General features: G+C 48.3%; 1 protein-coding gene across 2 annotated transcripts in view; it reads left to right on the top strand.

Annotated features, from left to right (window-relative positions):
• The first annotated feature begins 3,381 nt into the window (after positions 1-3,381).
• LOC133350178 (solute carrier family 13 member 1-like) overlaps positions 3,382-13,152 on the top strand; it is a 28,944-nt gene continuing 19,173 nt past the window's right edge. The window contains exons 1-3 of one of the 2 annotated variants that reach the window (XM_061564250.1): positions 3,383-4,465; positions 6,404-6,514; positions 9,117-9,247. In XM_061564250.1, the coding sequence (XP_061420234.1) occupies positions 9,155-9,247 (93 nt within the window). In that variant the 5' untranslated portion in view covers positions 3,383-4,465; positions 6,404-6,514; positions 9,117-9,154. Of the gene's footprint in view, positions 4,466-6,403; positions 6,515-9,116; positions 9,248-13,152 lie in introns of both variants that reach the window. The other variant, XM_061564253.1, reaches the window with a different exon arrangement.

The following is a 13,152-nucleotide window of genomic DNA, read 5'->3' as shown; positions in this document are numbered from 1 at the left end:
CCAACGAAGTGGCTTATTACAGTGGGAATTTATAGCAGCAACATTCTCTAAACGCATGTTTATAAATGTGAAGGGAAAAACCGGAGAACCCGGACAAAAATCTACACAACCCACGGGGAGAACATGCAAACTCCAAACATAGAGGCGTCAGGGATGTGATCGAACCCACGACCTGCTGTATACGAGGCGAGGTCGTTAACATCTCTCCACTGTGTCGCACCTCGCCACCGCATGCACAGGTAATGACGTCATCGCCGTTGCATGAGATAAAAAAAAACCATGCTATGTGACACTTTTTGTGCTAATTCACCACATCCCCCTTTTTTCACAAAACCACAGCGTCGCGTGTTGCGAATTTTTTATATACAAATCGCTTTCTCGGCCGTCCAATGCTTTACTCCCAAGTTAGTGTAAACTTAGAAGATTCGAGACGCTTTTTATATAGCGCTTATCCGTTGCACTTTCAATAGTGCTGTTTCTTGCTGGCCGCTGAGCGTTTTGGGCCTGTGTTCAGCAAACATTGTTTTTGTTACATAGCCCCCATCCACCTATGATGATGATGTTGAGGGCGAATATTATTGTACAGTAAATGCCACCGTATTATAATTCTGAATTCATTACCCGCGGTGGAAAATGCTGCCGACTAATCAACTTCACCGCGACACCACGACGCTACGTTGCCTTGGGTGTTAGGCTAATTCCCCCCGACCCGCCTCGATTGCCGTGAAATCCCAGCTTCTGAATTTTTTGCAAAAGAACAAAACAAAATCCATTTTAATTACCGTCACAAGGTGGAGAAATCTCGTGCGCGTGTGCGTGAGTGAGCAGGAGAATTGGCGAGCGTTCACGCTCACTCACAAAGGTCCATTCATCACTGCCTGAGCTCGGAACACCAAATGCTGACCTAGGCGTGTTCAGGGTTATCGATTATATTCGATTCTTAAGCCGATGATAGCTTTGTGGGCGTGATTATTAGCGGTAGATCGCAGGCCCAGTTGCGAGTGATATCTGTACAACTGGTTCTAGGCCCCACCATTTCATTTGACCAGCGTGGTGAAGTATGGTCAGTTAACCAACATGGCATGGGAATGCCTTCATCCGGCAGTGGACTGACAATGTTTGTAAAAACAAGATAAATTAATAATGGTACAAAGCAAGCAGGCATTCCAAGCGAGAGATACGACACAATCGAGCAATATAAACGGAACAGGACGTGCCAGACGGACAACACTAACGAGACGGTACAAACCAGACGGATAACACTGGTCAACACACTTTTTCTGGCATAAGGTATTCCAAAGATTTTAATGTAATTTTGGAGTGCTAATTCCAAATCTGGCATCAGTTTTTTTGTCTATCACATCAGGTTTTTGAGATATCAAATATTGAATTTTCAATAAAAACTGCAGAAGATTTTTTTTTTAATAAATGTGGATATCTACATAAAATGATATTATAGACACACTATCCTAAAAATACAGCAACATATTTTAAGCAGTCACTGACTCGCAACAACTTGCAATCATAAGTGACAAGAGTTAATTTCGGGTAAAATCAATGAAAATGGGGTATGCCGATAGCATAAAAATGAGATGTGATGGAGCAAATCTGAGATCAGATTTGGAATCAGCACCCTGAAATTAGTCTAAAACAGCTGCAAAAGTCCAGGCCAGAATTTTTGTTGTTGTTGACCAGTGTTATCCAATTTGAGATGGAGTGAGATGCGAGAAACCAGATAGGCAACACAAACGAGGCGCGGCGTACGAGAAGACGGCAACAATAATAGAGACATCGCAGGCGGGACAGGGGGACAAACGGCACCCACAGCGCAACGGAGGCGCGTGCAATATTCAAATATGCTTAAAATGCCCCCCCCCCCCCCCCACAATATATTGCTATAAAATAGATTTATGTTGATATGATTGTGGTTGTGGTTGTACTTTATGAATCCCTAATCTCTGCCATTTCATACAATGAAACAAGGAATGGTAAAGAAGAAAAAACATAGCAATGGAATACAATATACTATTAGACATTATTGTTAAAAATAAATAAAAAGTCTTCTATATGTTAGTGCATTTTTTCATATTTTAGGCAGGAAATTAGTTTAAAAATTTAGATTTTTTTTTACTGGGGGGGACCCGCAGACCCCCTGGAAGATTTGCCCCCCCCCCCCCATGTTGACTCCATGGCTACGGCCTTGAAATGAGACGCAACAAAAGAATAACCTAGCACGGATTCGAATCACCACTATAATCGTGAAATATTTAATTAGGTTTCCGCGACCAGGCAATGATATTATGTGAATCATCATGATGTCATGATGCGAATCATGATGTCGTGAATCATTGCAAGCACATCACTGGAATGACACTGAATTTATACCCCAAAGGTGACAGCTTCGAAAGCATAAAAGAACAACAACAACACAACAGGACTGACAGCATGCTTCGCATGTCAATACGACACCACCATTCTTTTGCGCACTCTACGCTCACACACAAACACACACAGACACCGTTTCGTCTTGACAGCCGAAGCCGACGACAGTCGAACAACAATGAATGACCGCCAGCACACACAAACAACAACAGCCGACCAAAGGCAACACAAGGGGGGGAGGGGTGGCTGTATCGTATGCACCGAATTATAAGACGCACTCCCCCCTCCCAGTGTTTTGAAAGTAACATTTGGGGGTGCGTCTGATACTCCGTCTGACGGGGAGCGGTGGTGTAGCGGTTAACGCGCTGCGCTACGAACCTGGCCACCCGGATTCGATTTGAACCGGTCCCTGGCCTCCCCTAGGTCGACTCAGCCTCAAACGAGCTCCTGGTTTGTTTTGTGTAAACATCGCCACCGGGGAGACAAAGGCAGCCGGGCGTGGTGCTGGCCACCCACCCCCTCGTGTGCCGTGCCGGCCTTCATAGGTGCTCGCTCACGGCACTTGCCCCAACAGTCTGCTGATGCTATAGGGGAGATCTTTGTCTTTGGTGTGTGTGTGTGAGACCAGATTTGTTACGTTCACACGTTTGGGGTGCGTCTTATTCTCCGGAGCGTCTTATAATCCGGGGGAAATACGGTACAGTACTGGTAAGTTAGGAAGCAGAAGCGAAGTGGGGAGGGAGGGAGGGGTGTGAAAAGGGATGTGGTTATGTGGGAAGCTGCATGCGGGTCGCCATGTATATTAACATAACCTCGCGAGAGAGAGGAGGGCTTGGTGCTGGTGCTGGGAAGATCCGTGGCTCTGCAGCCTCCTCCCACATTTCCACCGCCGCCCTCCCTGCCACGCCAAGCCGAGAGAACGGTGGAGGGTGGAACGATCGTCAGACGAAGCCAAGCCGACCCCCAAAACATCCTCCACCCCTCCTGCTCCTCCTGCTCCTCCTGCCCCTGCGAACTCACTCCTCCCATTCATCCTCCCGCCACTCGGCTGGAGCGCACGCGGCTCTTCGCTCCTCCCCAGGGCCGAGTCGCTCAGTGTGCCCGCGCGTCTCTTCATCCACCAGTCACTCTGTGTGCCTCTTCATCCACCAGTCACTCTGCGCGTCTCTTCATCCACCAGTCACTCTGCGTGTCTCTTCATCCACCAGTCACTCTGCGTGTCTCTTCATCCACCAGTCACTCTGCGTGTCTCTTCATCCACCAGTCACTCTGCGTGTCTCTTCATCCACCAGTCACTCCGCGCGTCTCTTCATCCACCAGTCACTCTGCGTGTCTCTTCATCCACCAGTCACTCTGCGTGTCTCTTCATCCACCAGTCACTCTGTGTGTCTCTTCATCCACCAGTCACTCTGTGTGTCTCTTCATCCACCAGTCACTCTGCGTGTCTCTTCATCCACCAGTCACTCTGTGTGTCTCTTCATCCACCAGTCACTCTGTGTGTCTCTTCATCCACCAGTCACTCTGTGTCTCTTCATCCACCAGTCACTCTGTGTGTCTCTTCATCCACCAGTCACTCTGCGTGTCTCTTCATCCACCAGTCACTCTGCGTGTCTCTTCATCCACCAGTCACTCTGCGTGTCTCTTCATCCACCAGTCACTCCGCGTGTCTCTTCATCCACCAGTCACTCTGCGTGTCTCTTCATCCACCAGTCACTCTGCGCGTCTCTTCATCCACCAGTCACTCTGCGTGTCTCTTCATCCACCAGTCACTCTGCGTGTCTCTTCATCCACCAGTCACTCTGCGTGTCTCTTCATCCACCAGTCACTCTGTGTGTCTCTTCATCCACCAGTCACTCTGCGTGTCTCTTCATCCACCAGTCACTCTGCGTGTCTCTTCATCCACCAGTCACTCTGTGTGTCTCTTCATCCACCAGTCACTCTGTGTGTCTCTTCATCCACCAGTCACTCTGCGTGTCTATTCATCCACGAGTCACTCCGTGTGCCCGCGGGCCTCTTCATCGGCGGAGCAACATCGGAGGGAGTGAAGCGGGCGCGTAGCTCGCACTGAGCCGGTTTGGTATCGGTGAGTGGAGAGTGCCTTGGCATCGACGGCGGATGATGATGATGCGAGAGATGTGTGTGGGAGCGAGACGCTCAACGTGTGGTAGACGTGTGCGTGCGTGTGTCAACTCGGTCTCAAATGAGTACATGGTGCGGTGTGTAAACATCGGGGAGACAAAGGCGGCCGGGCGTGGTTGCTGTCCACCCACCATCCCTCGTGTGCCGTACTGGCCTTCATAGGTGCTCGCTAACAGCACTTGCCACGACAGTCTGTTACAGGCGACACGGGGGATCTTTGTGTGTGTGTGTGGAAAGGGGAGCGGTTTGCTCACCGCTACCCGGCGACACCGGTGATGATCATCTGAACCGGTCTCCGGGACACCCTCCTAGGTCGACTCGGCCTCAAATGAGTACCTGGTGTGATGTGTAAATATTGCCACCGAGGAGACAAAGGCGGCCGGGTGTGGTGCTGGCCACCCAGCCCCTCGTGTGCCGTGCCGGCCTTCATAGGCGCTACTTGGCTAACAGCACGAGCCCAGGCTATACGGGGGATCTTTGTCTTTATGTGTGGGTGCGAGAGAAGTCGTATGTGTGTGGTGTAGGTCAGACAGAGACCGCTTGTGTGTGTGTCTGGATGTCTTTGATGTGTCTGTGTGTGTCTGCATGTGTGTTTGCGTGTGTATGAGGCTGTGTGCGTGTGGTAGATACCGCTGTGTGTGTGATGGTTTGTGTGTGTGATGGTTTGTGTGTGTGTAATGGTTTGTGTGTGAGTGTTTGTGTTAGTGTTTGTGTGTGTGTGTGAGTGTTTGTGTGTGTGTGAGTGTTTGTGTGTGTGTGAGGGTTTGTGTGTGTGTGATGGTTGTGTGTGTGAGTGTTTGTGTGTGTGTATATGTTTGTGTGTGTGTGAGGGTTTGTGTGTGTGTGTATGTTTGTGTGTGTGTGAGGGTTTGTGTGTGTGTGATGGTTTGTGTGATGGTTGTTTGTGTGATGGTTGTGTGTGTGATGGTTGTGTGTGTGATGGTTTGTGTGTGATGGTGTGTGTGATGGTTTGTGTGTGATGGTGTGTGTGATGGTTTGTGTGTGTGTGAGGGTTTGTGTGTGGGTGTGATGGTTTGTGTGTGAGTGTTTGTGTGTGATGGTGTGTGTGATGGTGTGTGTGATGGTTTGTGTGTGTGTGTGAGGGTTTGTGTGTGTGTGATGGTTTGTGTGAGTGTTTGTGTGTGTGTGAGGGTTTGTGTGTGATGGTTGTGTGATGGTTGTTTGTGTGATGGTTGTGTGTGTGATGGTTGTGTGTGTGATGGTTTGTGTGTGATGGTGTGTGTGAGGGTTTGTGTGTGGGTGTGATGGTTTGTGTGTGAGTGTTTGTGTGTGATGGTGTGTGTGATGGTGTGTGTGATGGTTTGTGTGTGTGTGTGAGGGTTTGTGTGTGTGTGATGGTTTGTGTGAGTGTTGTGTGTGTGTGAGGGTTTGTGTGTGTGTGATGGTTGTGTGTGTGAGTGTTGGTGTGTGTGTGTGTGTTGGTGTGTGTGTGTGAGGGTTTGTGTGTGTGTGATGGTTTGTGTGTGTGTTATGGTTTGTGTGTGTTTGTGAGGGTTTGTGTGTGTGTGAGGGTTTGTGTGTGTGTGAGGGTTTGTGTGTGATGGTGTGTGATGGTTTGTGTGCGTGAGGGTTTGTGTGTATGTGATGGTGTGTGTGTGATGGTGTGTGAGAGTTTGTGATGGTTTGTGTGTGTGTGTGATGGTTTGTGTGATGGTGTGTGTGTGATGGTGTGTGTGATGGTTTGTGTGATGGTGTGTGTGTGATGGTTGTTTGTTTGTGTGATGGTTGTGTGTGTGATGGTTTGTGTGTGTGTGATGGTTTGTGGGATGGTGTGTGTGTGATGGTGTATGTGATGGTGTATGTGATGGTTTGTGTGTGTGATGGTGTATGTGATGGTTTGTGTGATGGTTTGTGTGCGAAGGTTTGTTAGCTACGAAACCGGCCACCCGAGTTCGATTCCCGCCCGAGGCCAACACAAGGTGACAGTCATCTGAACCGTTCCTGGGCCTCCCCAAGGTCGACTCGGCCTCAAGTGAGTAGCCTGGTGCGGTGTGCAAATACTAGGGATACAAAGGCGGTCGGGCCACCCATCGTGTACCGGGTTTCATAGGTGCTCGCTAACAGTCTGTGTTGAAGGCTGTAATGTGGGGGGGTATCTTTGTCTTTGGGGTTGTGTTTTATAAAGACCCCGCTATGCGTGTGAGGGTTTGTGTGAGGGTTTGTGTGTGTGATGGTTTGTGTGTGTGAGAGTGTTTGTGTGTGTGAGAGTGTTTGTGTGAGTGTTTGTGAGTGTGTGTGATGGTTTGTGTGTGCGATGGTTTGTGTGTGTTTGTGTGATGGTCTGTGTGTGATGATTTGTGTGTGTTTGTGTGTGCGTGTTTGTGTGTGTGTGTGATGGTGTGTGTGAGAGGGTTTGTGTGTGTGTGTGAGGGTTTGTGTGTGTGATGGTTTGTGTGATGGTTTGTGTGTGTGAGTGGATGTGTGTGATGGTTTGTGTGTGTGTAATGGTTTGTGTGTGTGTGAGGGTTTGTGTGTGTGTGAGTGTTTGTGTGTGCGCGAGTGTGTGTGAGGGTTTGTGTGTGTGTGAGGGTTTGTGTGTGTGTGTGAGGGTGTGTGTGTGATGGTTGTGTGTGTGATGGTTGTGTGTGATGGTTGTGTGTGTGATGGTTTGTGTGTGTGATGGTTTGTGTATGCGTGCGTGCACGTGCGTGTCAGAGAGACTAGATGGAGGCCGTGTGTGTGTGTGCGCGCGTGCATATCGAGTCCTGTGTGTGTACGCGTGGCTTTGTGCGCGTGAACGCGTGTGCGTACAACATCACATTTGGACGGGTGTTCATCTCCCACGGGGTCGACCGAGCCTCAAATCGGTCGCCCCGGAACCGGTGCGTTCGTGTGGTTATAAGACAGCGTGCCTACCGGCCGGCCTGCCAGCCTTAGCCCGCACATCTGATGCGGGTGGACAGAAGACAAATGCCGTCAAATCATCTACACTGCACTACTTCCCGGGGCTCTGCGCTGTTATTTGTTTCGAGGTATAGATATACCCGTAGCAGTTCCGAATCACGACTTCGTGCACGCTATGACACGTGGGGCCCGTGTTTGAATGACCATACTTCACCACGCTGGTCAGTGCGGGTTGGTTGGTGGTGGTGGTGGGGAGAAATGCGGAACTGGGGTAAGCTGCACTGCCCTCTGCTGCCCGCAACGCAATCAACTCTTGAACATATATTCTTGGTTATATCGGTAAAGTCACAGAGATAGAAAATAAAAATTGAGATAAAATTTAAAATAAATAAAAAATCAAAAAACCCACGACGTTTCGATCGCAACACAAACGATCGAAACATCGTGGGGTTTTTTGCCTAAATTTTTTGTAATTTATTTTACATTTTATTTTTATTTTCTATCTACGTGACTTTACCGAACGAACCAAGAATATGAATTCTTGCAGTCACGAAAGTTTTAAGTCCAACTTTAACTCTTGCACCTCTCTGTTGCACAATGTGTGGGTCACCAACTCTCAGGATGTGTTGCCCGTCCAGGATCGGCCACTGCATTCGCTTTCGGGATTAATTTCGGGCTGATGTTGTCATAAGGCTTCGCATTCACGTATGCAATGTGTATTGCAATACATAATTTCATGATGTGAAGCCGGTGGCACAGCGGTGACCGCACTGCACAACAGACATGGCATCCGCAACCGGCCGAGTTTTCACTCCCCAACCACTTTGAATCGAACTGAGGTCACCGGGTTTATAACCCAGTGTTATAACCACCGCACCAAGGATAAGCATTGCACCGATAAGATGCATATACTGACAAGTGATTCTTTCTCCAGGTAAACAAGGCTTATCTTCATCGCTGGAGGGCGAATAGGCCGCTAGAGTAACAATGGAATCGGCCAAATATCCCCAATGCCGCAGGACCCTCCTGAAAAAAGTGCCGAGACTCATCAAGCGCCTCACAGTTACGGACGCACGTTTTCATCGGGTTCCTCGGTTTCCTCCCAGAAAAAGCCACACACTCATCCATGCAATCGGCCAAAATCCCCTTGCGGTAGGACCCTCCTGAACAAAAAGCAAGAGAACTTTGAGACTCACGGAGACTCTCCGGGGTAAACAGAGAGTGTGGCTTGTTGTGGCTGTTTGTGTGCGCGCGTGTGAGCAGATCAACAGTGGTAGTGTTGGGGAGCGGTAGTGTAACGGTTAAGCGCGCTGCTACCCGGCGACCCAAGCTCAAGTTTTAAGTAAATTTATTTGGTATAGCCCTGTGAGCCATTCGGCTCTTGAATCGGGTGCAACCGCAACAAAGAAAAAACAAAAACATGAACAAGAAAACATCTTAAAGTGACTATGTAACTATGTGCAAACTGAATATCCAGGAAAAAAAAGAGCAAAAATTCCAGAAAAAAGCACCGTACACCAACGCTCAATTACTGCTCACGACCAATAACAGTGGCGAATATTTGAACCGGTCCTGGGCCTCTCCAAGGTTGACCGAGCCTCAAATGAGTACCTGGTGCATGGGGCTGGCCACCCCACTCCCTTGCGTTCCCTGCCGGCCTTCATAGGTGCTCGCTGAACAGCACTTGTCCCAGAAGTCGAAGGTAATACGGGGGATCTTTGTCTTTGCAGGTCAACAGGGCATGGTCACGTGTTGGGCGGCGTGAATCATGTGGCGACAGCTCTGGTCCGGGCGGCGGCTGCTGATCGCCACGCTCGCCCCGCTCTTGTTGCTGCCTCTGCCGCTGTTGTGGAGAAGCAAGGTAAAGTAGAGAACTCGCCGGCTGATGGCCGCGTATTCCTCCACTGCACTCCAGCCACAGCGGGCGCAGGAGCGTAGGCCGGGATAGATTCATTTCGGCTGGGTCTGTGCAGGTCGGTGACCCAGAAAACATTTCCGCTCCTAGCCTCCTTGCATCCAGTATCAGCCATGATACCTCTCACTATGGCCGTGGCTACGAGTAATTATGTGACACATTCTCCAGCCTACCAGCTGCATGGCACAGCCACGGAAACCCACGCGGTGGTTTGACACGCACACGAAACTGAATGCGCCACCACCATCCCAGCATGGGTTAAAAAGTCGGTTCCCGTAAGTACATTTTCACGCTCTGCAAGCACCACAGCCAACGCAACCTCACCTACCTATCGAAGAATCTCACTGATAGGACAACACACGAACGCACAGGCGCACAAACAAACCATTCACTGCCATTGAGTATATTTAATAGTTGTCGAACACTGCTCTGTATAGTGGCGACGGTGTGGGGAGGCCATCGCCCAGCAGTAGATAGATCATGGCCGATTATCTCTTATACGACGCGTCTAATTATATCTCCTACATCGCTCATCTCCCTCTCTTCTTGTAAATATCAGCTGTGAATAAGTCGTTCTCATATCGTCTGAATATCTGCCTCGTAGACAATGGCTGCTACTGCTGCTGATGCTCCTTTTGATTGATGGCGATAACATCACTGTCTGGGCACTTGGTGGCTAAGTCACGAATGTCCTGTGGCCATCTCATGCAAGTCGCACACTCTCACTCGCTCGCGAGTTATTAATGAGCTCTTTACACATATCTGTGAGCGGCTGGCACTGGCTCTTTAAAAGCGATGTTGTTGGGAAGACTGATGCAGCAGGTTATTGCTTCTGAGTGAAGTGAGTGGCGAGCATCCTTCAATCGCCCTGGGCCAAGACGTGGAATAAAATATTGCACCACCAAATTGGATGGAGAAATGTACTCGTGAGCGCCGTGTCTCATGCAAGTGTATTTGGGGAGGTTCTGAAAGCTCCGGGTAGTGTTTGCTATTGAATTGCCATTGTGGTTTTGTATTAAGTAATCAACCAGAACGACTACTAGGAACCCAAATTGAATGTGTCTGAGATCTCAATCTCCTAGGGCTGTCTCCATCATCATCATCATCAATCATTGCCATCAGCCATGATATATCCTCTGCTGGATTAATGCCTCCCTAAGCCGTCGCCTGATGTGACAATCCATTTAGCTCGTGCACACGAGCCGATTCCATCACTCCATCTTCTCCATGGTGGACATTTTCCCTCCGTTGGTTGCCAATCTCCGCACCTCCCATTAGCACGGTTTGCTACGTACGGTGCGAAAAAAGTTCAACATTAACACGTACAATATGATGTCTGTCTTGAGCATTGGCCATCAACCCTTTTAGCCAGGCATCCTGCTCCAACTCACTTTTCTTTACAGCCAATCCGATATCTCAAAAGTTGTGCTCTCTGCTTCAAGTGAAATTCCCAGCACATGCACCTCTATGTTTTCACGCATATCAGCTTTTGTTGTTTTTCTTCGTCTTGCTGGTATCAGCAGTTTGAGTTTGAAGTCAATACAAACAGGGTATAGGGTAAATGTCACAGATAAGTGGAGCCCATAAAAGGGCCGATGGCCTTATGCCGAGCAATCTTTACAATGCAACACAAGACGATGAGAATCTACAGATTCAAAACACTTTAGGATTCTTTTTTTTACAACTTTGCATCGTATAAATGAGTTAATCAGAAATGTTATGAATGTAGGAGCTCGGTGTTGTATTTGTTTTTTAAGCAAATTGCTCTGAGCGTGGTGGCTGGGTGACACAGAGGTCAGGTCGGTGACATGGCACCGCTGAGGATCCTGGGTTCGAATCCAGGTTCAGCGACCTGCAATTAAAGCAGGTTCTCAAATGTGGAGAGTTCTTAGCCTCATATCGGTCATCGCTGATTCACACAGAGACACACAGACTCGCGTAGAGCACGGTTGGCCACGTACGGTACAAAATAATTTCAACTTGCATACATATTCACATAGACTGAGCTGTGATGAGACTAGGTTTTCTTGGGTATCGAATTTATCGTTTGAGCCTGGTCACCAACGACTGCACATTACATTTAGTTCTGAACTTAATTCGCCTAAAATTCCAGCTCTGAAAATATAAATGGGTACTCCATCTCATGGCATGATGTAAATTGCACAATCTGTATGAAACTGTGGAAGTCGACAGAAAAAAAGCAATTGGACCTCTGAACAGCGGGGAGAATATGAACTGACCTGTTTAAAAAATATATTTTTTAAGAAATGTATTACGTATCAGTGCACGAATCCTTATTCCTCAACGGTTTGGCGGCAGGAACTATTACGGCGAATTGGTTGCAACTGTGATACATTGCGGAGGCGATGCATGCACGTGGTTTGCTGCTCGGATTACAGAAGCGAATGTTAGCCCTGGGTCTCAGCCAACCTGCGGTTTAGCCTTGCTCAAACTTTTACTATAGTTTTAACTCTGTAAATGAACAATAAATCCAACTCGAGATAAATGTGCCCTGTCTGTGCCTGGAAACTAAAATTGCACAAACACAATGCTGTTTACGTAAGAGATTAAAGGCACGGGTTTAAGTAACCCATTTTTTTTTACCAAAACGTACAAAATAAGCTACCTCCTTGACATGAATTGTAATTCATAACATTTTGAGAAAACAAATTGTATAGCCTGGTATAGATGACGGTCCAGCAATTGATTGAATCTCACTGCTGAACTTGGTTAATATCTGGTTGGCAGACTGCCTGGGATTGAACGCCAGGTGTTGTAGACTTGGGTTGCAAATATGACCAGGAGATGGTAGTAAAGCAATAATTTCTTTGAACGAAGCAAAACTTAAAATAGTAATGAAATATTCATAATCAACGTTTTTTAGTAATGAAATAAACTAAGTACATTTGCTATTCGCACAGTTCTTGCAGTGCACAGGCTATGACGAAGGCGCCATGGTTATGTTTCGTAAGCTTAATTGAACAGTCGACCGCTGCACAACGGCTTGAGAGTTTGGGACGGATCACAAACAGCGATCGTGAAAACAGTGACAGAACGGTGAGGGTCACCTCCCCCCCCCCCAAATGCATGGCAGGGTCTGCTATGGGTACTCCACTTCACTCCCACGTGAAGCGAAAACGATCGTTAATGGAGTTGGCCAAACATCCCAACGCAGGACCTTCCTGAACAAGAGATTCATGGGCCTCCGTAAGGCTTTTCTGGATAACTAATGGCATAATAATTCTTATTAATATTACAAGTCGGTTGCAGTAAACATGTTTATTTTGCGTTCATGCCGAAAGGATTTAATTATATATATTTTAAAAAATGTGGCAAACCAGTGTCCCTCGTCGTCAGCTTAATCTGGCTTGCGCAGTTACTCAGTCTGGGTCTCTTGACGTGTTTATGAGCCAGAGTCCCCTTGTTTCTCTCAACCCCCACCGCCCCCCCTCACTGCCCCCCCCTCGATGTATCGACCCTGTTTCGCCTCTCCTGACCTCCGCCCAATCAAGACACGCATTCGAGAAAGTCGTGCAGGGGTGCGAGAATTCCATATAAGCTTGAGCGGGCACAGACCGGGACGGGTTCCACTCGCACACCGACACGCAGGGCTCCATGAGACTCTCTCTCCGTCTTTCTCTCCGTCTCGTTGCTCGGCCTTTTATGCAGGTGGGGTGTGATAGCTCCCTTGCGGAGCGGTCCGTCTGTCCATCTCTCTCTGTCCGTCGCTGCGTTTTTCACCTGATTTGGCTTCCATGCAGCCCGAATTTCTCGCAAGATCATTTCGCGTCTCGCCTCTGCTCGCAAACTTTGGTGATGACGGTTGTGTGAATAGTCGTAACCTCGCTGAT

Source organism: Lethenteron reissneri, chromosome 33 (assembly GCF_015708825.2).
Source record: "Lethenteron reissneri isolate LAM-NWPU_2019-01 chromosome 33, ASM1570882v1, whole genome shotgun sequence".
NCBI lineage: Eukaryota > Metazoa > Chordata > Hyperoartia > Petromyzontiformes > Petromyzontidae > Lethenteron > Lethenteron reissneri.
The sequence above is the reverse complement of the archived record's forward strand: the minus strand, read 5'-3'. Positions and strand labels throughout refer to the sequence as shown.